Source organism: Falco rusticolus, chromosome 3, assembly GCF_015220075.1.
Source record: "Falco rusticolus isolate bFalRus1 chromosome 3, bFalRus1.pri, whole genome shotgun sequence".
Taxonomy (NCBI): domain Eukaryota; kingdom Metazoa; phylum Chordata; class Aves; order Falconiformes; family Falconidae; genus Falco; species Falco rusticolus.
The window spans coordinates 105,572,123-105,593,932 of NC_051189.1; the positions used below are offsets into that span (position 1 = coordinate 105,572,123).

At 50.7% G+C, this 21,810-nt stretch overlaps 3 protein-coding genes across 4 annotated transcripts; 2 read left to right on the top strand and 1 right to left on the bottom strand.

The window, feature by feature from the left end:
* Positions 1-1,752: 1,752 nt before the first annotated feature.
* On the top strand, positions 1,753-8,934 carry LRRC47 (leucine rich repeat containing 47). The gene is made up of 7 exons (XM_037380166.1): positions 1,753-2,385; positions 2,465-2,911; positions 3,671-3,787; positions 5,035-5,150; positions 6,040-6,142; positions 6,571-6,660; positions 7,558-8,934. The coding sequence occupies exons 1-7, from the start codon at positions 1,753-1,755 to the stop codon at positions 7,795-7,797; spliced, it is 1,746 nt and encodes a 581-aa protein (XP_037236063.1). The 3' UTR covers positions 7,798-8,934.
* A 117-nt stretch (positions 8,935-9,051) lies between these two features.
* On the bottom strand, positions 9,052-11,830 carry CCDC27 (coiled-coil domain containing 27). 2 transcript variants are annotated; one of them, XM_037380170.1, is made up of 6 exons: positions 11,647-11,830; positions 10,974-11,104; positions 10,758-10,832; positions 10,263-10,475; positions 9,562-9,666; positions 9,052-9,447 (listed from the first exon to the last, which is right to left on the bottom strand). In XM_037380170.1, exons 1-6 carry the CDS (start codon positions 11,813-11,815, stop codon positions 9,376-9,378), a joined length of 765 nt encoding a protein of 254 aa, XP_037236067.1. In that variant the 5' UTR covers positions 11,816-11,830; the 3' UTR covers positions 9,052-9,375. The 2 variants fall into 2 exon arrangements, with proteins under 2 accessions (XP_037236067.1, XP_037236066.1); XM_037380169.1 differs by having other exon boundaries at positions 9,052-9,666.
* A 394-nt stretch (positions 11,831-12,224) lies between these two features.
* Positions 12,225-21,800, top strand: LOC119144622 (myo-inositol 2-dehydrogenase-like). The gene is made up of 9 exons (XM_037380167.1): positions 12,225-12,489; positions 13,022-13,564; positions 14,562-14,632; positions 15,120-15,228; positions 17,029-17,159; positions 17,450-17,557; positions 18,585-18,703; positions 19,440-19,596; positions 20,414-21,800. The coding sequence occupies exons 1-9, from the start codon at positions 12,242-12,244 to the stop codon at positions 20,560-20,562; spliced, it is 1,635 nt and encodes a 544-aa protein (XP_037236064.1). The 5' UTR covers positions 12,225-12,241; the 3' UTR covers positions 20,563-21,800.
* The last annotated feature ends 10 nt before the right edge of the window (positions 21,801-21,810 follow it).

The window sequence follows — 21,810 nt, forward strand, 5'->3', positions numbered from 1 at the left end:
TTCAAACCCAGTCAAGCCAGGTGTAATTAAAATAACCAGTTACATCCTGCACGTAGCAGGATACGTGCTTTCTATTTTACATTATGGGACAAGCTTTTTAGACATGTTTTTTAAAAGAAAAATAAAAATTAACACATGATTTAAAAAACAAAACCACCAAGCCAAAACAAACAAAAATCCCCCAAACATTGTTAATTACAGCGAGGGGTCGTATTTCCTGGTGCTGACTGATCTGAGTAGCAGAAGAGCTGGGGGCTATGCGAGACACTTACAGTCCTTCTCTTTGCAGGCGTTTTCCCATGGGTAGCACTGGTTTCCCACGCTGGTGCCCGAGGATGCTCTCCTGCTGCCCCATGCCTGGGCTGCCCGTCTCCCCCATAGTCACTGGGGCCAGAGTGGGCTCCGGAGCTGCTTTTCTCATTGCTCCATCGCAGCGCGGGGCAGTTCCGCCTTAGGGACCCACGCACTGACTCTCCGCAGCTTTTTCACTGCAAGACGTTGTCCTGTAGGAGATTCCTGCCTCTTCCCTCTCCTCACCACACACCTCACTTCCCGAAGGAGCAGGAATTGTGTGCAAGAGAAGTGCATGGCCAGAGCCTTTTGTCAAAAAGGACCTTTCCTTTAAAAGGAAAATGCATAGGCTTCAGCACAGCACGTTGCCTCTTAAGGGCTTTGCAAGTTTTTTTCACATCCAGAACAGCTCTTAAGCCAATGTTTTAAATAAATAGTTTAAATATTTCAGTATGAAACATTCACTGAGATTGTTGGGTATCTTTGGAGTTTTTAAAAAAAGCACTTCTAAAGTGAGATATAAAGGTAATAATAGCAACTCCAATGGTACAGATGGGAAAGGACTTGAGAAAGTGGAGGCGGTTTTAGGATGTGGGAGGACCTTCTTTGAGCGTAACTACCCCCGCTGATTTGTCAAGGACGATTTCACAGGGCTGCTCCCTTTCGCTTAACGAACAACCTGTGTTTTCTGCGGCGGCAAAACAAACAGCAGCGTGAAAAGCAGGGGGAGGTTTGCTCCTGTGCCACCAAGTCTCCAGCGAAATATTCCGGAGCCAAAACGCCGCACGGCCGCGGGGCTGGCTCACGGCAGGAGATCCCCGAAGCGTTGGGCTGGGAACTTCCATCGGCAGCGACGGGAGATGGTTAACGAAGCCCAGCCCGCGGGCCCCGCCCCGGGGGCTCCTCTCCAGCCGGATCCCTCGCTCCCCGCCGTGCCGGGCTGTCAGCCCCGCTGTCTCCATCCCCGCCGCCTGCCGGGAGGGCCGGTGGGGCTGCTCGGGTTGCGGCTGACGCGGTTCCGACGCCCCGGGTGAGCTGGGGAGGTGCGTGACCCCGCAGCGGTCAGCGCTGCCAGGGGACCGGCGGCCGCTGTGGAACGCGGCGTTATTCTCCTTGCGCTGCTCCGCGAGCGAGGCCGGGCGGTACCGCGGAGGCTCCGGGCTCTTTGCGCAGCGGCCGGGGGGGGGAGGGCGGGGGGCCTGGGCGGGCCGGGCGCAGTCCCGGGGGCGGGGCGGGGGCGGCGGGGCCGGGGCGGGGCGGCCCGGGCGCAGTCCCGGGGGCGGGGCGGGTGCGGCGGGGCGGGTGCGGCGGGGCCGGGGCGGGGCGGGCCGGGCGCAGTCCCGGGGGCGGGGCGGGGGCGGCGGGGCCGGGGCGGGGCGGGCCGGGCGCAGTCCAGGGGGCGGGGCGGGTGCGGCGGGGCGGTCCTTCCCGCCGTGTAGGGGGCGGGCGCAGCGCGGCGCCATGGCGGCGGCTTGGCCGGAGCTGGAGGCGGCGGCGCGGGAGCGGCGGCGGGAGCTGGCGCTGGCGGGCGCGGCGGTGGCCGAGCGGGTGGCGGCGGGCGGCGGGCGGCTGCCGGCGGAGCTGCTGGCGCTGCCGCTGCTGCAGGCGCTGGAGCTGAGCGGGTGCGCGGCGCTGCGGGAGCTGGGCCCGGGGCTGGCCGCCGCCCTGCCCGCCCTGCACACGCTGGTGCTGCGCGGCAACGCGCTGGGCCCCGCCGGGCTGGGCGCGGGGCTGGGCGGGCCGCTGCCGGCCCTCCGCCTGCTCGACCTCTCGGGCAACGGGCTGGAGGCGCTGCCCGCCGCGTTGGGCGGCGCGGGGGGAGCCCCGGCGGGCGCCCCGGCCTTCCCGCAGCTGCGCAGCCTCAACCTGAGCGGCAACCGGCTGCGGGAGCTGGGCCCGGGGCTGGCCTGTGCCGCGCCGCAGCTGCAGGCGCTGCTGCTGGCCGGGAACCGCCTGCGGGTGCTGCCCGGCGCGCTGCTGCCCGCGGCCGGCGCCGTCCCGGGCGGGCCCTTCCCGCTCCTCAGCCGCCTGGAGGCGGCCGACAACGAGCTGGCGGAGCTGGGCGCCGACATCGCGGCCCTGCCGGCCCTCAAGGTGGGAGCGGGCCCGCCGCCCCCCGCCCGCCCCCCGCCGCCGCCGCCCCGCTGACCGCCCCGTCCGTGTCCCCTTCCAGAGCCTGGATGTGGCCAACAACCAGCTGAGGGAGCTGCCCGCCGCGCTGGCCGACTGCCCCCGCCTGAAGGAGGCCAACTTCAGGGGCAACCCGCTGAGGGACAAGCGGCTGGAGAAGATGGTCAACGGCTGCCAGACCAAGGCCATCCTGGAGTACCTGCGGGCCGGGGGCCGCGGGAAGGGCAAGGCCGAGAGCGCCAGGGAGGAGGCCAGGAAGAAGAAGAGGGAGAAGCACCAGAAGAAGGACGGCGGGGACGGGGAGCAGGACGAGCCGGAGGAGGTAGCCAAGCTGCTGGTGAAGGTCCTGCACGTCTCTGACAACCCGGCGCCCTTGGTGGTCAAGGCGAGCTCGGGCATCAAAGACGTTCGGCCCTTCATCGTGTGCTGCGTGCTGAAGGGAGTGAACTTAAAGCCGGGAAACGCTCTGAAGAGGTTCCTGTCTGTGCAGGTAACTGCTGCGGTCTTGTGTTACGTGTTCGCGACGAGAACGGTGCTGGCAGAGTTGGAAATAGACCGTTCTAGGCTCCTTCCAGCGGATGAGTTTCTGAAATTTGGGTGGGCTCTTCCCCTGGCTGGTGGGGAGGGTCTCCACGGCTGGTGGTGCGAAGCTGGGCCCCAGCGTGCCGCCTGGCCGGTCCTGAAAAAGCAACGCTGGTTTTCCTGAAGAACCTGATAGGAGCTGGGATGTTACTGTGAGAGGGCGGCAAACACATGCACGTTTGCGTTGCCTCTGTAACGACAGCTTGTCAGTGCTGCAGAACCTGTTGACAGCTAATACTAAACCCACGCTGCGTTAGAAGTGCCCTGGTTTGGCTCCGGTTCCTTGCCCTCTGCTAAAACACCCGCCCGGCCTTCCAGTGGAGGTCCCCGAGCCACGGGCTCGCCGCTGGCGTGCGGGTCCATTAGATGGCAGGCGTTACCTGCTTTCTGATCCCAAGGCTCTTGTGTTTGTGATTTTCTGATTCAAAACTGTTTTATCTCCCAGTCAAGAAATATGTCATGTGTTATGCTTCGCTGTCTTTGCGTTTGGGTTGTAATTCAGACAGATTTGTTTCGCGGGTGAAGAGGAGGTCTCCATTTGGTGCAAAAGGGTTACTCGACTGGCTGGTAAAGCTACAAATGGGAAATACAGCATAATCTGAACCCGAGGAGGAAGATACCATGTTGATGTTTCTGATGTATTTTGATGGCATTCTTTATGTTTTAGACTAAACTGCACGAAGACATCTGTGAAAAGAGGACAGCAGCCACGATTGCCACCCATGACTTGCAGTTGATCAAAGGTCCTCTGATATATGACGTTCAGCCTCCTGATAAACTGAAGGTAGGGCCATGGCATTGGTGGGCCTTTCTGCTTTTTTCCTTTTGTTTTCTGGAGCTGTACAGAACAGAAAGAATTTTTTTCTTACCCATAGATCCTAGAAAACTAATTCCAAGAACGTTAATTTAGAAGCTGTACTCATTTTCTTGTTATCCTGCTGTAACAAAGCCTGCTTGAACAAGCCTCACAGAGCTACCTAGTATTACTCCAGCACCAGTTCAGAGTGCGTCTGCCCGAGAACTGAAGAGTAATCAGGGAAAGCAGATGCAGATTTTTTTTTTTCCCCCCCTCTAAAAGCATTCTGATCTCATTTAACATGTGCCTCTGCTTAGGGTGACTGAGGTATTGGTGTTTCAGTGTTGATCTTTTCTCCTGTGTTGCGGTGTCACCACCTCGGTGTTCCCCGGAGGTCCGTATGTGTTAGGATGTGCCTGGAGTGTCACAGAGCAAAGCGGGTGCCCCTTTGTATGAGCACGTCTCGGGTGGCAGCAGCCTTCGAGGTAACCTAATCAAAATGCATTCAGGTTCTGTTGGTTTACCCGGTCTTGAGTTGTCTCTGTTGCTGCTTTCAAAGAGGGAGGGACGCCCACCCATCCCCCCCCCCCCAATCTCGCAGTGCATTTTTGTGACGAGCTCTTAGATGGTACCTGTCACTTCAATCCAGAATATAAAAACAATACTTAAAATTCATTATCCTTATTTATGTAGGCCTGTTTCGCTGTGTCGGTTAGTACACTGCCTCCAGAACTGATCTCGCTGAAGGACCGAACAGTTGGAATACTCTGACCCTTTGGGGCTGACCCGATGTTTTTGTTGCATTCTGCTCTCTAGACATGTTGTGTTTGTAACTGCTCTGTGCACGTGGCCTGATCCTCAGGAACAAATTCTTCCTTTTCCTGATGGCTTACAGACCCTTTCCTTCATGGCTTCTGTTAGGAGACAGCAGGTTTTCACATTATTCAGTAAGTAATGATAGTAAAGGAACTGGCTAAGAAAACAGTCCACGCCTAGTTTAGTACCCATGAATGAGCCTGTTCTTCACGTGGATGTTGTAGCTCACACAAAGGTTTAAACTCTGTGTGGTCATACTGGTCTCTGTGAATAGAAAGTGTTTTTCTGTGCTGAAAGAAGCATTAGGAATGACAGCATACAGCAGTATGGTTTTAATTATTGACTCGCTTACAGGAGAGTTTTAATAACCTTGGTGTTCGAGTCGCTCTGAAATTGAAATGTTTTCTTGTATGGTGTAGATAATGCCCCTGGGTCGAAAGGAGATCAAGGCAAAGGATCTTCTCCGTCAGCTGCAGTTAGAAGCTGAGGAGCAGAGGAAACAGAAGAAGCGTCAGAATGTTTCTGGACTGCACAAGTCAGTATACTCATCTTTTATGTTTTTATTCATGTGAATTTTGGTAACTCATATGCCTTTGGAAAAACAGCACTGAAGAAAATGTGCTCAAATGTATCATGAAGCATGTTCTGTAATGGTGGTGGGCTGACAAACCCAGCACGAGCTTCCAGGAGTTAGGATGAGAAACACTGAGCTGAACTTAACGGATAAAGAGTGACCTGGAGTGAAACAAGGGTGATGAGTGTCTTATATCTAGCTGCATCAAGAGTAAATTCTTGTCATACGAATTATTCTTAGATGTGACGGATAATATTTAGAATAACAAGTAGAAGGGGAACGAAGAGGAATGAAGTGTATGTTGTGTACATGCAGTAAACAAAGCAAATCAGAGGTGCAGTAGATCTGCATGTAGTAACAGATGAACTAGGAAGCGGGGTGCAGCGCCGCCCTGTTCCATTTACTGCTCGTGCAGAGATCCTCGCCCATATCCATCTCTCGTACAGCTTGGAGAAATCTGCCAAGTACGTGATGGGAGAACTGTGTATTGGTGGGTAAGAGGGAAAATAAGGCTGTCTGGAAGAACCAGGCAGCGGACTCTGGTACTCCTGTTTGAGCACTGGATCTCTGAGAGCACTAGGAGCATGTCTATCTGTTTTGACAGAGTGGAGATTGAAATGCGAGTTACTTCGTGGTTCTAGCCCATCACTTCCTGCAGCCGGTGGCTTTCTTCAGCCTTACTGCCGTGATACAGTTTTACTGAATTTTGTTGCTCTTGACTTCTGGTTTTGCTGCATGGTAGATGAGGAGCACACTCTTTCGGTTTTGTCGCTATTTTCTGCTGTTGTGTCCAGCTGCTGTTTCAGTTGCCCACTTTTTGCTTTTTTTTTTTTTTTTTTTTTCTTGGCAGGTATCTCCAGTTACTGGATGGCAAAGATAACTACCCGTGTCTTGTGGACGCCGAAGGCGTTGTGATTTCTTTCCCTCCAATAACCAACAGTGAGAAAACAAAGGTACTCCTTGTTAGTGGAAGTACGTTAATCAGAATTAAACAGTGTTTCTTTCTGTTGAGAGATACTTACCTCCAGATTCAAAGATAGGCACAGTTCTGTGAAACTTGTGATTGCATGCGAAATACAAATCTTCAAAGCCTGCATCTTGTCTGCTAGACTGTCAGATTGGGATGGATCTTGGAGTGACATTTTTACCTTTGTAAATCTGTTGAGGTCCAGCAAGCTGTTCCAAAGGCATCAGCCTGCCTCTGCAGATAAGGCTTTATTGAAGGGCTGGAATATGTTTTTGATTCATAAAGAAAGGCAGCGCTTTGCCTCTGGTCAAATTGAGTTGGCCTGTCATTCAGTTTGTGTATTGAAATGTTGCCAAGTGACTGTGGGTGAGTAGCTCTGGCTCCTTACTTGCTTTTCCTGTGAAATTCTCACAGATTAGAAAGGACACCCGTGATCTATTCCTGGAGGTGACAAGCGATACCAGTTTGCAGATATGTAAAGATGTTATGGACATGCTAATTCTGGTAAGTAGTTCAGGAAAATAATCCCTCTGTCTTGGTGTGCTTCTTAGCAAAATGTTTAATTGCTCATGTGTATTGAGAAGTTCCCTCCCCCTCAGTTACTCTTTGTTCTTGCTGTATTGCAAAAGGCTTTTATATTATTGTATCCCGACCCTCAAAGCTCACCAGGGTAAATAATGTTGTGTTATCACAACTGGAAACTTATGGTTATACTCTGAACACCTTTGCCCTGTTAGCAATCTTATGGCTTCAGTTGTTGCCAATAAATTCCTTTAGGGAGAATTCTCACCTCAGCCTGCCTGACAGTGAGCTTGCTTGGTCCTGTCATTGTTGCAGAATTACCTTTCAGATACTGTATTAGCAGCAGGACAGTCTCATTAAATGCCATTCAACATATTTTTATTTTCAGTAAAGCTTCCTCACTGAAAAAGATAAAACCTGCCATATGGCAAGTGCAGGATAGCATGCCGTCAGATACTTTGCAAGATACATGTGTCTTTTCCTGTCCGGTTAACATACCCCTTAGAACACCTTGGTGAAGGCTTAACTGGTTTGTGTAGTTGACACAAGGTAGTAACAGAGAGAATTTCAGATGTGCTAAGAGTGGTGATCCCACAGCAGGCTGTCGGTGCTCAGAATTTTGTGCTTTGACAAAGCCTGAGTTCTGTGTTAAACATAAAAAATTAAACTGCTGAGAGGAGCAGAACCTCCTGGAGAGCACACCAGTGATCACATCAAAAGCCCTTTTGGTTTCCTAAAGGATTCTAACCCACTGAAGAATGTTTTCATGGAGAAGTTCCCCCGGAGGCTGGCAAGATCCACACCTTGGAAGCAACTTGGAGTTGCTGTGAGGCCTCAGCCGCAGAATTAATCTTCTTTTCTGTATTTTGCTTTTAACAGAAAATTGCAGAACTGAACAGATTTACCTTGGAAAATAAGGAAGACTCTGGCTCGGATAACGAATCTGATCCTCTTTGTGGACCAGTGAATTTGAACCCCAGCCAAAATGTACAGCCGATGAATTTTCCGTTGGTAGTGGAGCAGGTTCGAGTGGTGGACACAGATGGGAACTTGAAAGTACTTTATCCTTCAAAAACTGACCTAACCACAGTTTCTTCTCTTCTGACTGTAACACGTTAGCAGCTATCAAAGCTCAGAAAATTATTCCATTTTCTTCTTCTATTTTTTTTTTTCCCCATATTCAACAATGCAAGTTGTGCGCAGTGAGTTGGTTTGGTTATTTTAAAGAAAAGATGCAGTACATCCTGCCTGGGTATGTAAAAACTTGAAAGTTTGATCAAGCTACAGCAAGACGTATTGCATTCTTTTAGCCTTAATAGAAAGTCATCAGTATTCTGAGTAAGTAGGGAGAACAGCATCTTCAAATGTGAACTTAAAAGGCAGAGAAGGTATTGGAAGTCAGAAGGAATTAACTTGTAGAGAAAATCATGACAATGTCCTAGTGGTTATGAGTATAGTCATATTTTCCTGCAAGGTCACTATTGCTTCCTGGTACGTTTCAGCTGAGTTACGATTTTGGCAGCTAAACAGAGAAATCCAGTAGGTGACAGCAGTGAAACGAAGACAGCTTGCAAAACTACTTTGCTGACATCTTACTCTGCATAATTTTATCTTTATATCTGGAGTAATTGTGAGAATTCAGTTGCTGTGAGAACTTGAGGATTAAAGTGATGGGGTTTGTGTTCGGAGATAAACACAACTTCCATTTTTAAGTGGAGCCAGTTGAGTTGGCTGTAGGGGTTTTTATGTCCAGTGCATTTTCATGCCATCATCCATCCTAGTGGAAATACCAGTTGTAGTGACTTTGTTGTGTACATGTTGCGTTACCGTTGATCGAGCACTGAATTTATTCTTGCTCGTGAAGTGCAGCTCCATTCAGAGGGCTAATGCAGCCTTACGTTGACACTACTAAAGCTCCAGGTCTCCCTAGAATACAAGCACACTTGCCCAGAAAGACCCTCCTGGAGGGTCTTTCACACTCCCTTTCTGTCACACTCCCTCATGAATAGCGTTGGGGACACCTTCCAAAAGACAACTAGTTTGAGCACTTCTAATTTTGGTGATCTGTGGGTGACTTTTACATCCAGGCTACTACCTGTATGCATACAGGTAAGCTGTAAGCCAGGGTGACCTACAGATGGACTTTTTTTCTGTTAAAAATGATACAGAGCTCTGACTGAACTTCTAGCTACTGTGTCAAATACATCCATGTGTTGGGACTTGCATATTGAATGGAAAAATAAAACGGTTCTTGCAGTCATCTGTCACTGTCACTTGTTTTGGCATCGGTGAAATTTCCAGCCATGTAACTATACCAACTTGCCAAAGCAGCTACTAGATACTGCAAAAATGGTGACGTAATGCTTTCTAGCTGCTTGGAGCCAAGCAGTCCTTAGTACTGCTTCAAGCTTCCCTGTGAACTTGAATGTTTCTACGTACCAATGATTTACAGTGAATTGTGCTCTAAGTCAGTTTAAACAATTAAAGAATTAGATATTCCAGTGGAACTTTATTTCAGTAAAAGGGTTTTAATTTGTTAGTAAGTCACCGTCTCAAAGCCAAGGAGCAGGGGCCTGAAGTTGGTGATGTATTCTCACCAGGCTGTTGGGGCTGCCTCTCAGGTGTTACAAGGCGCTACGTTGCAGGACTTCTCCTTCCCTTAGCGCTGGTAGGCAATGAAGTAGACGTGTTGACGCTTTAGAGTGGTGGGACCTTGATGCCTTCCTGTTTCAGCATCTGATAGAACTCCATCCGTTCATTAATGATTTTCTGAAAATTAGGGGTGTGTAAAGAGGTGGAAATGCATTAGGTGGAAAGCAGTACTGCAGAGTGTTCTCTTACCTCATCAGTCCCTTGCCAGCTGCCAGAAGCAGAGCCACATACCTGCATTGCCTCCAGCACCTCCTCATCCGTGAGCTCTGCCTGGGGAGGCTGGATGCCTGCTGTACTGAATGTAGCCTGAATTATTTTGCTTCGGTATCTTTCAGACTTTTGAAAAAAAAAAAAGGAAAGTAGGTATGTTTAGTCTTTATGTGCAACTCTTTGGATTTAGGGATTCCACTGTGGGAGAGAGTACTAGTGAGTGACGAAATGGAAAGGCTGTTTATGTGGAATTACAGGTAGTTTGAGTAGGCCTCACTGCAACTGCTGAGATAACGATGGGTGGACAGAGTCCCTTACCCAGGTACTGGGCTCAGTACTTGCTACCAGGCACGTATGCCTGCAGGAACTGGCTTTAGGGTGACACCTGTTAACTCTGAATCTGAAAAGATATGAGAAGTCTGGTGAGGTACCTGTTCTGAACTCTAGTTTCTCAAGGGCTTCTGGTATTTGAGGCCTGTTTGCTTTGTAAGTGACAGAAGAGCTGCATGCCAAAAAGCTGGGAAGCAAATGGACTGAGTTTCCTGCTACTCTGGCCACAAAGGGAAGCTGGGCCCTGAGAGCAAAGGGCTGCAGTGCCCTGGTGCATCTCCCACTGTGCTCCTGCCCAAGAACGTCTCTAAGCTTTCAGATTCTATGCTCGAAACGGTTAAGTGTCTCCCATGATGGAAGGAGGTGTCTGAAGTGAAGGCAGCTACGCTTACCCTGCTGGTGATGCGCTGCAGTGCCACTTGAGTTTGCAGCAACCTGTGCTGCAGTGTCTCAGCTTCCCTCTGGATCGCCTCTTGGGCCTGTTGCTGCTTGCGAATGTGGTGTTGGTTGGTCAGAAGCTCTGCCTGCAGGTCGCGGACTGTCCCCTGTAACTCACTGATCAGCTTGTTCTGCTTGGCCACTTCGGATTCTTGTTCTGTAACAGCCTGAAGGAATATGTAAATCAAGCCATTACCGTGAGGAAGAAAGTGAGCAGGCTTGGCCGCCTCTTCCCAGTATCAGGTCCAAACGCTTCTTGGATTTCCTGGGCAGAGTCTACAGACTAACAACCTTGCCAGTACTGGTAACTGTTATTACTTGGCATTTTCTCTAAAACTGCTGGATTGAGTAGGAATTTTTTTAATGTGGTGAACTCCCCCAGGCCTAAACCAAGCACAACTAAGCAGCTAATATAAGAATTTGCTATAGCGGCTTTGTACCAAATTTACCTGTAGAAGGCTGCAGTTCTCCTTCTCTATCATCAACATCAGTTCTTCATGTTTCTGTTCGGTCAGGCTGCAAAACTTAAAAAGTATTTTACACCTCAGTTTTGCAGTTCGCAGGTGCACCTCCTGTCTTATGAGACAGGGAACTGCTGCAGACAGCCCGAATTCCCTGCCGCCACTCTCCCCAGGCTGATGGGCACCATGTTCCCAGGGCAGTACCTTGGCAGACATGGCTTGGAGCTGATTTTCTTGCTTTCTGAGCTTCTTTTGGAGCGTTTCCTTTTCAGATTGGATTTTCCGAAGCTGGGATTCTTGGATCTCCAGTTGTCTTTGCAGGGAAGAGATGGTACCTGTCAAGTTGGAATACTGCTGTTAAGCAAACAAAATGCCTGTCAAAAGCTTCACGGCTCCTTTTTTCAGGTAAGCATAAGCAGAGCTGCTGTTGTAACCGGCTGAGTATAGGCTGTGTGTGGGGTTAATGCTGCAGCTGCGGTGATGCTGGTTGATAATGCATTTTGTACTATGGTAGGTACAAAGCTAACTTCAGCGTGTGAGGTAGAAGCTACTTTGAGGACCGCTAGAGCTGGTAGCAAGCAAAGGTTTGTTGAAATGCTACCAGGTGCCCCAGAATCAAGCACTCGGGGGTATGTGTGTGTGTGTCTGTCTGTCTGTCTCCCTCCCTGCTGGGTTTTCTCATGCGCTTTGCTTCCAGGGGAAGAGAGAAAGTGGTTTCACGGCAAGTGGCATTTCAGCCTCACTCTTAAGGTCCACTCGAAAAGCAAGAGGGTTTGCACCCACGAGAGCTTGACATAGAATTTTTTCGAGGCAACAGGAGCAGAACCACAAGAATAGGAGCTCGGTGGCTGGGTAAGGTGTTCTCTGGACGCGGTACCTGCGGCCACGCTGCACTCATGCTTCGCTTTGCACAGTTCCTGCCACAGCTCTGGGTCGGCTGCCGCCCTCTCGGGGGGCTCGGCAGCCCCCACCTGCCCCTGCGATGGGGCCTGGGCCTGGCGGAGACCCTCACTGGGGGCTGCTGCGGCTGCGCCCCCGCCCTCCATCCCCGCGCCGGGAGGGGAGAGCGACACCCGAGAGGTGGGCTGGGCGCGGGGGGCGCCTTGCGGGGGGCCGGGGGTGCACTGGGAGGGGGGGGGGGGGGCGGGGGCTGGCCCGGGACGGGGCAGTGGCAGCCGGTAGCGGCGGAGGGCTCGGGGCCGGGGAGCGGAGGCCGGGAGCAGCGGAGGGCCCGGAGCGGGGTCTGGGCGGGCCTGGAGCAGCAGCTGGCCGGGGGCCGGTACAGCGGAGTGCCCGGGGCAGGGGAGCAGGGTCCGGGAGCGGCGAGGGAGGCCCGGAGCAGGCCTGGCCGGGAGCGGCCCGGGGCCGTTACCGCAGCCTCCGCCCCCCACCCGCGGCGCCGCAGCCGGTTGCCAGGCAACGGGCCCGCGCCTTCCGCTTCCGGGGCAGCCGGGCCGCGCCGCGCCGCCGCCATGGGGCGGAAGAAGAAGACGCTGCATGACTACGCGGCCGAGTTCTCGGAGCTGGCGGTGAAGCGGCACCTGCTGGAGCGCGGCGCGGCGGGGGAGGCGGCGGCGGTGGTGGAGACGCTGTACTGCACCCCCTGCCAGCTGCCCATGCGGGTGCGCCGCGACCGCATCCTGGAGCACCTCTCCTCCGGCCGCCACTACCGCAACCGCCGCCTGCTCCGCCAGCACGGCCTGCGCGCCCCGCTGCTGCTGTGAGTGCCAGCGCCAGGCCGGGCCCCCCAGCCCCACCGGCCGGCCCCCGGTGTGGAGCAGGCAGAAGGCAGCCCCTGACCCCGCTGGTCTGCCCCCCGGTGTCGGAGCGGATTGAGGCCAGCCCCACCAGTCGGCTGGCCCCTACCCCCACTGGCCAGCCCCCAGTGCCACAGCAGGTTGAGGGCGACCCCCGGCCCTACCGGTCAGCCCCCGGTGGGGAGCAGGCTGAGGCTGACTACCCCAGCCCCACCGGCCGGTCCCTGGTGTCAGAGCAGGCTGAGGCCGGCCCCTCACCCCGCTGGTCAGCCCCTGATGTTGGAGCAGGTCGAGGCTGGCGGCCCCGGCCGCACCGGTCAGCCCCTGGCCCCATCGGCTGGCCCCTGGTGTCAGAGCGGGTTGAGGCTGTCCCCCAGCCCCTGGCCCCACTGGTCGGCCCCTGGTGTCAGAGCAGGTTGAAACCACGTGGCCCCAGCCTTTTGCGCGGCGAGGAGGTGCAGAGCCTCACCCCAAACTCTCCTCTCTTTCCCCCAGCTCTGCAGGTCCAGACATTGGCACCAGCCTGCCCCTGCAGCTCGACGCGCCCTCACTGCTCATCCAGCCGTCCTTCATCCTCGCCGCCAGCGCTGGCACCAGCACCAGCTACGGCATGGACCCCTCTCCACCCTCCTACCACAAGCCGCTGGTTCCCCAGCACCCCATCACCGCCAGCTCCCCAGCAAGTGTGGCTACCCCCAGGGAAGACCCAACGCCTTCCACCTCTGCCAGGCACCCCTCGGCGCTTGCCACCTCCCACATGAGGATCGTGCCCACCCCGTCGACAGCCGAGGCTTCCAACGGCGCGATGCCCACCTTAGGGCATGGCAGTGACAGCAACAGTGTCGGCCTTGCCCTTTTTGGCATTGGGCTCATTAATAAAGGCTTGTTTCAAAGCCTGATGGAGGAAAATGGCTGCTGCTTGCTTTACGTTGTGGCGGATCAGCTGGAGGAGGTGGAGCGTGCCTTCGGTGCTGAGTTCCTGGCCGTCACCATGGTGCTGCGGCAGCAGGATGCTGATGTCGCACTCAACGATCAGCGGTACTGTCTGCCGCTAACTCCTGTGCGTGCTTCTTCCCAGCTGCGAGGCTGGGGGCGAGTGTCTCTGCGCAAGGCTTGCTTCCCTCTCTGTAAAATGCTGCCGCACTGTAGCGGACCCAGGCTGTGCTTGTCTGGCCCCTTGTGTAGGAACGGAGTGAGACCAAGGGGCTGTTGCAGGTTAAGCCTCACGTAGGATGTCATCTACCCACAGGTACTTCAGGAGTCCCTGAGAAGCTTGGCTTGATTCGTGTGCCCAGAGCCGGTGGAAACTCAGGAGTTTAGCTGCAGGCACTTTTGTTAAGAAATATAACAACCCCTTGTTCTTCTCCGTTCTCGTAGAGCAACAAACTATATGCTTTGCTGCTGCCTACTGGTTTTTCTGCCTCAGAGCAGCTGGCTGCCTTTGGGTGGCTCTTTTGAAACTTTGAGATAAATGAGGGTTGCTGTAAATAGGAAAGATTGTGGCATTCTGCTTTACAGTTGAACGGAATGAGTAACATCTGGTGATGTGGTTACAGTTGGTTCTCAAATTGGTGTTTGAAATACCATTGCACAAGTGAAAGGCAGAGCTTTTTAGGAAGATGGGTTTGGTGTTGGAAACCAGAGAATTGTGATGAGCCGAGATGTACTGATCACTTGTTCAGCAGGTCTACCACATAAATACTTTTGATTTCACTGTGCGTGTTAACTAGCAGGATTTAACTTGTTTTCAAAGGACACCTTTAAAAGACCTTTCAGGTGCAGGAAAAGCAATAGAATTCCACGTGTGTCATTTTAACCTGTGTGTGTCATCCCGTAGTTCATCCTTGGAGGCAGGTTATCGAGTTCTTTTTATAGTGTAACTGGCTCTTGCAGAGGTTTTACATCTTTTTTTAACTCTTCCTCAAGTTTAAGTTGTCTGTCACAAAAATAACTGTAACCAAAAGGAGCTTTTGAACATTGTTTGTTCTAGTAAAAACCTTGTCTTCACTGAAGGTCTGTCTTTTGACTTCTGCAGAGTCTCTGGAGCCATTATTTGTTCACCACCTGAAGAAGCCTCCAAGATTGTAATCGATGCTTTACGAGCGGGTAAGAGGAACAGCTGCAAGCTCAGCTTTTCTCTGTAGTCAGTAGCACGCGTTGAGGCAGACTTTGTGTGCTTGCTAAAGGCTTTCAACATGAACGCCCTCTTGCTTCAGCAGCGGCCCTTGAGTTGTGCAGGCTAATTGCGTTATTAAAGATAAATTAGCCTGCTGCTGACACTGATGTTAATGGCTGGACACCGATGTTTTTTGCACTGTACTGGTCCCAGCATGGCCATGCAGAGTGTCTAGTCCTAGAAATAGCACTAGGACTCAAAGCTGTCAAAACGTTCGTGCTTCCTGGCGTCCGTAACCAGCTGGTGAAACCACAGCCAGAGGCCAGAAGGGAGGTAGCAGCATCGACAAACAAAAAGCTGTGCTCCAGTTTCATTAAACGTGCTTTCTAGAATGTCATGACGTGTATTGCAAGCTACAAACGTTTTGTGCAGACTGTGCCTTGCCTTCAGTCCTGTGTTCTCTGCTGTTTTGCACAGGAAAAGGTGTGTTTTGTGAGAGCCTGCCCAGTTTTGACAGGCAGACGGCAGAAGCTTGTTTTGATGAAGCTGACAGATGTGGAAGACCGTTGGTGTGCGGATTCTACAAGTAAGACCTGTATTTTTCTTCTGATTTATACTTGATAAGAAGTACATGCCTGAAAGTAGTGTTGATTCCTCAGGCTCTCCTGAATTTGTCCTCAAATAAACCTAGTTTCACTGCTGCTTGTTAACGTTGTTCATCTGGGAGTTAATTGGAGTGGATTAATTCTTCATGCTTACTGGAGATAAAAATCTAGCTGTCATGAGATTAAAATAAATGTTCACTTGAATGGATGCTAGTGGAACTCAAATGGTGAAGCTTTCCTGATGTGAAAGCTCCATTGCTTTATTTTAGAATAGCCAAAGGCAGTTGGGGTCCACGTCTCTGCCGTCCTTCCAAGGTTTTGCAAATGCTGCAGCCCATTGGAGCTTCAGAGAAGGAAATATTCTGATGGTGCTGTGCTGTTCTCTGAGGCGGTTTCTTGGTCTGTGGTTTTAGGACGGTTTTTGCTCCTGGTTTTTCATGCACATACAACTGCCAGGTCAGGCAGATCTGTGACTTACGTTAAGCGTGCAGCTGCCGAGGGCTGCTTTTCACTGCTGTGTTGTAAAGCGTTTAGTTTGCAACCCTGTTCAGTCTAGTAATGCCTGATGACATTAAACTTTGCTCACGTTTTAGACTTCCATATGAAAGTTCTGCCCGCATGTATTATACTTTGTCTGGACCTGAGGGTATCTGGCCTTTCATCGTTTGACAGCTTTGTTGCAGTAAACTAGAAATAATGTTGGAAGGTGACAGTGAATTAGCCACATTCTTTAAAAAGATAGAGAAGACGACTGCTCTCTGAATGTATTTTCCTAATACTGAAAACTCTTTTGTAACTTTTCTGTATTTTCAGCAATTTGCTAATTACATTCTGTAATTAGATGATGCCTTGTGAAACGTAAGTATGAGTGTTAGCAAGTACTAGTGGAAGCTTACAGTAACTCTTCAATGAAAGAACAAGCAACCTTGTGAAGTTTCTTTTAGAGCACCGTCTCTAGGGACGCGCTGACCCTCGTCCACTATTTAACTTGCCGCTCAAATTGAATTTCCAAGCACTGGGGTCTGCACAGAGCTGCGTTTTACCTCTGACTTTTTTCTAACGCCTTTGGAAGGGATGGTGCTTGAGGATTACCTTGAGGTTTGCAAACTGTGTGGCTGTGAAAATTCCACTTGCTTGTTAGAATTACTGGCCTGTCTGATGGGAACAGATTTATTGATCTTTGTAAAATGATATTTCCACTTGTAACCTTACGTCTGGACACTTTAGATTAAATGATTGAAACAGAAGGAAAGTAGATGAATTTTAATTCGCTTCTACTCGGTTAAACTTGCAGGAACTTGGGGAGCTTTGCTAAAAGCCAAGAAAAAGCCACCTTAAATTTGTGCTCAGCATTTACCACCATGCGCTGAGTGGATGTGGGTGGTTAGTAAACACGTGTGATCATTTTGTGCTTCTCTGCTGAGGATAGTTAATTTCATTGCAAATAAAACTTGCTTGGACAAATATATATGTATTTTGTATACGAGAACTGTAGGTAATTCACTGGACCTTTTAGTCCCCGTTGTTTAATTTAATTCCTTTGTTACAGTTACTACTTTGTCTTCACGAGTGCAGATATCAGGCTTGTTTGCACGAAGCAAAATTCATAATAACAATAAGTGACCAAACTTAGAAAGCCATGTCTGACCCCGTCAGTCTGGTGGGGTTTGTGTCGCATGTCATCTGCCGCGGAGTCGGCCTCGTGTGCCGCGGTGGTTACGGCCCCAGGTGGCTGCTGCCTCTTCCGAGCGCTCTGCCGCATTCCTCGCTTCTCTTTGAAGGCGCTTTGACCCGGCGCTGCAGTTCTTGTACCAGAAAGTTCGCGACAGCCAGGCGCTGGGGAGGATTCACCGGATATCGACCATCAGCAGCATATATCCAGCAGCGTCCCCGAGCTTCCTGAAAGCATCAGGTACCGAGCAGCTCTCTTCTGAAAAGTTGGTTCTCAAAGGACTGGAAATGTATCTTGCCCCGTATTCTGGTGGGAAGTCCCCTGTTTGCGTAGCCTTAAGCCATGTGGGTTTTCTTCTGGGGAGCGTTTCCTTACCGGTCTTTATTTTGGTTGCGTTTTTCTGTTGGCTTTGAGTATTAGTTTCTTCGACATCAGGGGCTTTTTATATCGATCTCAGTGCAGTTCAGTAATCGACGTTGGCTGCGGGTTTTAAATGCGGAGACCCTACTGTCCTATTTTGCTTCTTCCAGGTGGAATTTTTTACAATGCTGCTGTACACGATATAGATATTATCAGTTTGTTGTTGGGAGAGAGCGCGCTGGATACAATATTTTCACTGGGGCATGCGTTCTGCGCAGGTAAGAATAAATCTGTTGATGGGTTATTGTCTATCTCTGGACATCAGTACTGAAATTGGAAGGAAAGCGTGTATAAGAGCACAGTAGCTCTGACAGAATTGTTCCATCACAGAACAGTTGAAAAAACAGTCTAGCGAAACATAAGGCAAGTGTTTCGAGAAGTCGCTGTAGACAGGGTGTTCAGGGATGATTTCTGACTTGTCTTGACTCCCTGCTGATGCGAAGCGGTCGCTGTAGAGGTGTTGAACTCTACCCCGTATTACAGCAATTGAAGGGTATCAAGTTTGCCAGTGGAAAACCAGAGTGCAGGAGACACTGAGCAAAGCTTTGTGCTTACAAGAATGGCAGTGCAGTCTCTTTCCGTTCTGTGCTTTCTCTGATTTCTTTGGCACTTTCCTGTTGGTCTCGGCACAGTTAAAGATGTGAATTTACTCTGCGTTACGTCAAGCTGCTGGGCACGCTCTGGGTTACCAGCCTGATTTAAACTAACCATAAAATTGGAACCTGCCATTTTTAAAATGGAAATGCAAAGTTTTAATTAAGGTAATTGTAGCTGCCGCCAACCTTGACTGGCTGTTTTAGAAGGTGTAGCCTGCTATGTTATAATGTATGGTGAAGCATTGAAATGCAACAAACAAAATGCCCTGGGGAGGATTTTGTACCATCTGGCTCTTTCTAGCTACGTGCTGAAAGTTGCCTGATCCCGGTTGTAATAAGCTGTGGAGGCAAATGTGTTTGGAAGAAGGAGCAAAAGCCTTCTGTAGGGAGAGCCACGGGCTGGGAAGGTGGAGTGCAGGCCCAGGGGCTGTGTCTTTCTGCAGAGCTTGTTGCCCTCCATCAGAAGTGCCAATAAAGGTAAACCAGCTGTTGTATGTTGCGGAAAGCGCTTTGCTGTCACCGTTGCTTCCTGCCTGAAGGTATTGTAGAGCCGGTGTCGCCTCTTAACGGGAGAAGAACACTTTGTAGTCGTAGGACTCGCTGGTTTGCTGTTCCTGGTGTGAACAAGTGCCTGTTTTTTGTCATTCAGATATGGCCTGCTTGAAGGATGCAGACACTGTAGCAGTCAGCATGAAGTTTCCTAGCGGAGCAATTGTTACTTTGGACATCAGTCAGCACTGCACCAGAAGCTGTGATCACAGACTAGAGGTGCGTTCTTACTTTTAAGTCTGTCGCGACATTGCAGGCCAGCACAAGTTTTCCCCTGTATGCATTCATGTGGGGCGCTGCATGTTGTGCCTGCACCTGCAAGCACGTTTCACAAAACGCCTCTGTACCACAACAGCAGGGGATTGCTTGTGTTTGTGTAACCTACAGTCTGCTCTCTCTTCTATTACCCCGATTTTTCACGCGTATTCTGTTGGGGTTATGAGCTGCATGCAATCATACCGGAGCAGGAACTGGTGTCAGCTCTCCCGAGGCTGAAATGTTGTCGCACAGTTCATTTGTTGCCTTTCCAAGGTGTTCTCAGGTGTATAGCAAGCCAGGGGTTAAGGATATTAAAGGGGAAGAAAAGCATAAATTCAGGAATTTACAGGCAATTTGCCTCTGAAGTCATGAATTATAACAGATGCATGGGCTGGATTTGGGGAGTAATATCTGTTAAATACTTAAGAAAGGAGCTCTGCTCAGGTGGAAAAAAAAATAAAAAAAGAAAAGTGAAGGTATCGCATAAGCAGAAGCCACTGTACCACAACGCATACCTGGTGTTTTCTGTCGCGTTTGAGCCATACAAGGGGGTATGTCGGTGTAACTCCTAATTTTAGAAGCTACTTTTTTCTTGGTTGTATGAACCAGGGCTTTTCTAGACTAGCCAGGTGTTAAGATGGAAAGCACAATAAATTAAAAACGTTGCTTTCTCTCCTGTTTGCTGCCTTCCCTGCAGGTTCACGGTTCTCGAGGGACGCTACGAGTAGATAATCAGAATCCCCTGGGGATTACGGAGCATGGCACTTCCGTGTCCATTTATTCACAGACCCAAGCTGATCGCTACAGGGATGCGCACAGGGAGCTCTTCCGACACTTTCTGAGAACCCTGAAAGGTAGGAGGAAGCTTGCGTTAACGACCAGTGTTGCTCTGGGTTCGCTTTCAGGGAAAACTTCCCTTGGAAGCTGTTCCAATAGCAATTGCAGTTTGGTGTTTGCGTGGCTGGAATCCCCCAAAGAAACGAGTCGGTGTGAAAACTGGGAATGAGAGATTCATCCTGGTTAAGTGAAAGCCAGCGTTGTGCGGGTGGTTGAGGGAGCTCCCTGTGAGCAAACATGGGGTTTCACGGGCTGGTCTGCTGCCCTGAACAAACCCTGATGTTCTCAGCAGATGCGTATTGAGCACAACAGCGCACGTGGCTGGGAAAAAACACGCGTGGAGCGGTCACCCTCCGAAGGAGTGGCTAGTTCGGTGAAAATGCGAACAGCTGATCTCATTTCAGTAAATGAAAATTAATGACTATTTCCTTGGGGGGGCTGCTGCTCTTCTTACTTCCAAGTCAGTGAGACGGGTGAGGGATGGAGTGTTGATCTGAAGCTGTGTTCTGAGAAGAAATTAAAATTGGGAGGGAAAATTACATTGGACCTTGCTGCCATTTGTGAAGACAGCAGCCCTTTGTAACAGCAAGAGACCCTCACCTAGCGTGCTGGCTACCCAGGAGGAATCAAAGTATTTCTGTTCTGCTGGCTGCATGGAGGGAAACGCGGTGTTTTGGTCACAGGGCAGTAAGGGGAGGGGGCAGAAACTTTATTTTTAAAATCAGAGGCCCCAGCTCTGGGAGCTGAAGAGCGATGCCATGGTGGGTGATGTGCTGCGAGGCAGAGCAGGCGATAATGCGGGTTTCAGCCAGCGCTTCGTCCCTGTCCCTGCAGGCAAGGAGCCCCCAGCGATCACCAAAGAGCAGTTTCTGTGGACGATTCAGGTCGCTGCAGCTGCTGAACAGTCCTGGAGAAACGGATCTGCTGTTGACTTGCGCAACAAAGCAATAGATTCATGCGTGATCAAGACTGAGATAGTGTGACACACAGCGCTGTTTTCTGAGGTGAAGGATAACCGTTAAGCTGTGCTACAGGGAGGTCTTTCCACCTAGCAATGGATGTCTCTACTGTAACCTTAAAATAAGACCTGCGGTTTTAACCTTTCCGCTGGGAGTCCCAGAAGACGGAAGAATTTTTGAACCAGAAGTGCTCGGTGCTGAGGCTTGTGTGTCTTTTGTTGTGCATCAGCCAGAGCCCTCGAGAAATTCTGGGTAGTTTCATCCAGGCAGCTTTTCCTCCTGGAGAGTTCTGCTGGTCGTGAAATTCTCTTTTCCTGGGAGAAGACGGCTGCTCCTCAGGCTGTGGTAAGGTGGTGTAGGCCACCACCAGCCGTGATGGGAACGGTGCAAGTGGGTGGCTTCCCTGGCAGCTTTGCAAGCAAGATGACATAATGCTCCAAAAAAATATGGGAGGATCAGTCTGGTCCGTGCTCTTCTCCTTCCAGTATATACAGGAATGTGACTTCTGTGCTGAACTTGCCTCTGGGCCTTGTATATATTGCTTTTTCGGTTGTTTTTACTGGGTTTTCTAAAACATTTTGAAAATAAGTTGTGATCTAATTTTCTGGGGAGGGGGAAGGAAGTAATAAAGCAGGGAGGGAGACCTGTGGCTGCCCTGATGTTAGATGAGAGTCTTCGTAGTGAGGCCTTAAACAAGGCTGCTCTGGGGGAGCAACACACTTGGGCATTTCGGTAGCAAACACTGCGCTGTGAAAGGCTTGTGTCAGAGCGTAATCTGTGAGTATGTACGGGGGCCCTGTACAACGTCTGCGACCAAGACGTGCGGCCGCCGGGCGGGTTATTCAAGGCTTAGCGTTGTCTGGATCACTCGCTGCAGCAGCATGGGAGCGATCTGCAGGCAGCTCTTTGCCTTGCTTAAATGCAGGAGTTGTACGGTTACATTTTTGTAGCAACTGAACTAATAATCATGTCCTTTGAGTGTAGGAAGGGCATCTGATGGCATATTTTAAAGGTATGGTTTTTTACAGTCCAGCAGATTTGGAATACATGTCACAGGACAAGATAGTGCCTTCAGCAACAGGCAGGTCTTGCTTTTCAGCCAGGTTCTTTGTTCATTTTTATTCTTGCATTAAGTTTACTGCTGATGTGTGGGTTTGACTGTTTGTAGTCTCTTTCTCACGCGTCAGTTTCCAAGATCTTTTGAAAGCTTTTTGTGTTGTATTAAAATAAAGTTCTTGCCTTAAGTATTAGTTTGGAAATGACACTTCTTGC

Excerpts from the sequence above, each read along its gene's own strand:
- LRRC47 (XM_037380166.1), top strand. The coding sequence starts at position 1,753 with ATGGCGGCGGCTTGGCCGGAGCTGGAGGCGGCGGCGCGGGAGCGGCGG. Across the intron at positions 6,143-6,570 it reads CCAACAGTGAGAAAACAAAG|ATTAGAAAGGACACCCGTGA; the intron begins GTACTCCTTGTT and ends AAATTCTCACAG. Across the intron at positions 6,661-7,557 it reads TTATGGACATGCTAATTCTG|AAAATTGCAGAACTGAACAG; the intron begins GTAAGTAGTTCA and ends TGCTTTTAACAG.
- CCDC27 (XM_037380169.1), bottom strand. The coding sequence starts at position 11,815 with ATGGAGGGCGGGGGCGCAGCCGCAGCAGCCCCCAGTGAGGGTCTCCGC. Across the intron at positions 10,476-10,757 it reads AGAACTGCAGCCTTCTACAG|GCTGTTACAGAACAAGAATC; the intron begins GTAAATTTGGTA and ends ATATTCCTTCAG. Across the intron at positions 9,667-10,262 it reads TGCAGCGCATCACCAGCAGG|TCTGAAAGATACCGAAGCAA; the intron begins GTAAGCGTAGCT and ends TTTTTTCAAAAG.
- LOC119144622 (XM_037380167.1), top strand. The coding sequence starts at position 12,242 with ATGGGGCGGAAGAAGAAGACGCTGCATGACTACGCGGCCGAGTTCTCG. Across the intron at positions 13,565-14,561 it reads GTCGCACTCAACGATCAGCG|AGTCTCTGGAGCCATTATTT; the intron begins GTACTGTCTGCC and ends TGACTTCTGCAG. Across the intron at positions 17,558-18,584 it reads GGGGCATGCGTTCTGCGCAG|ATATGGCCTGCTTGAAGGAT; the intron begins GTAAGAATAAAT and ends TTTGTCATTCAG.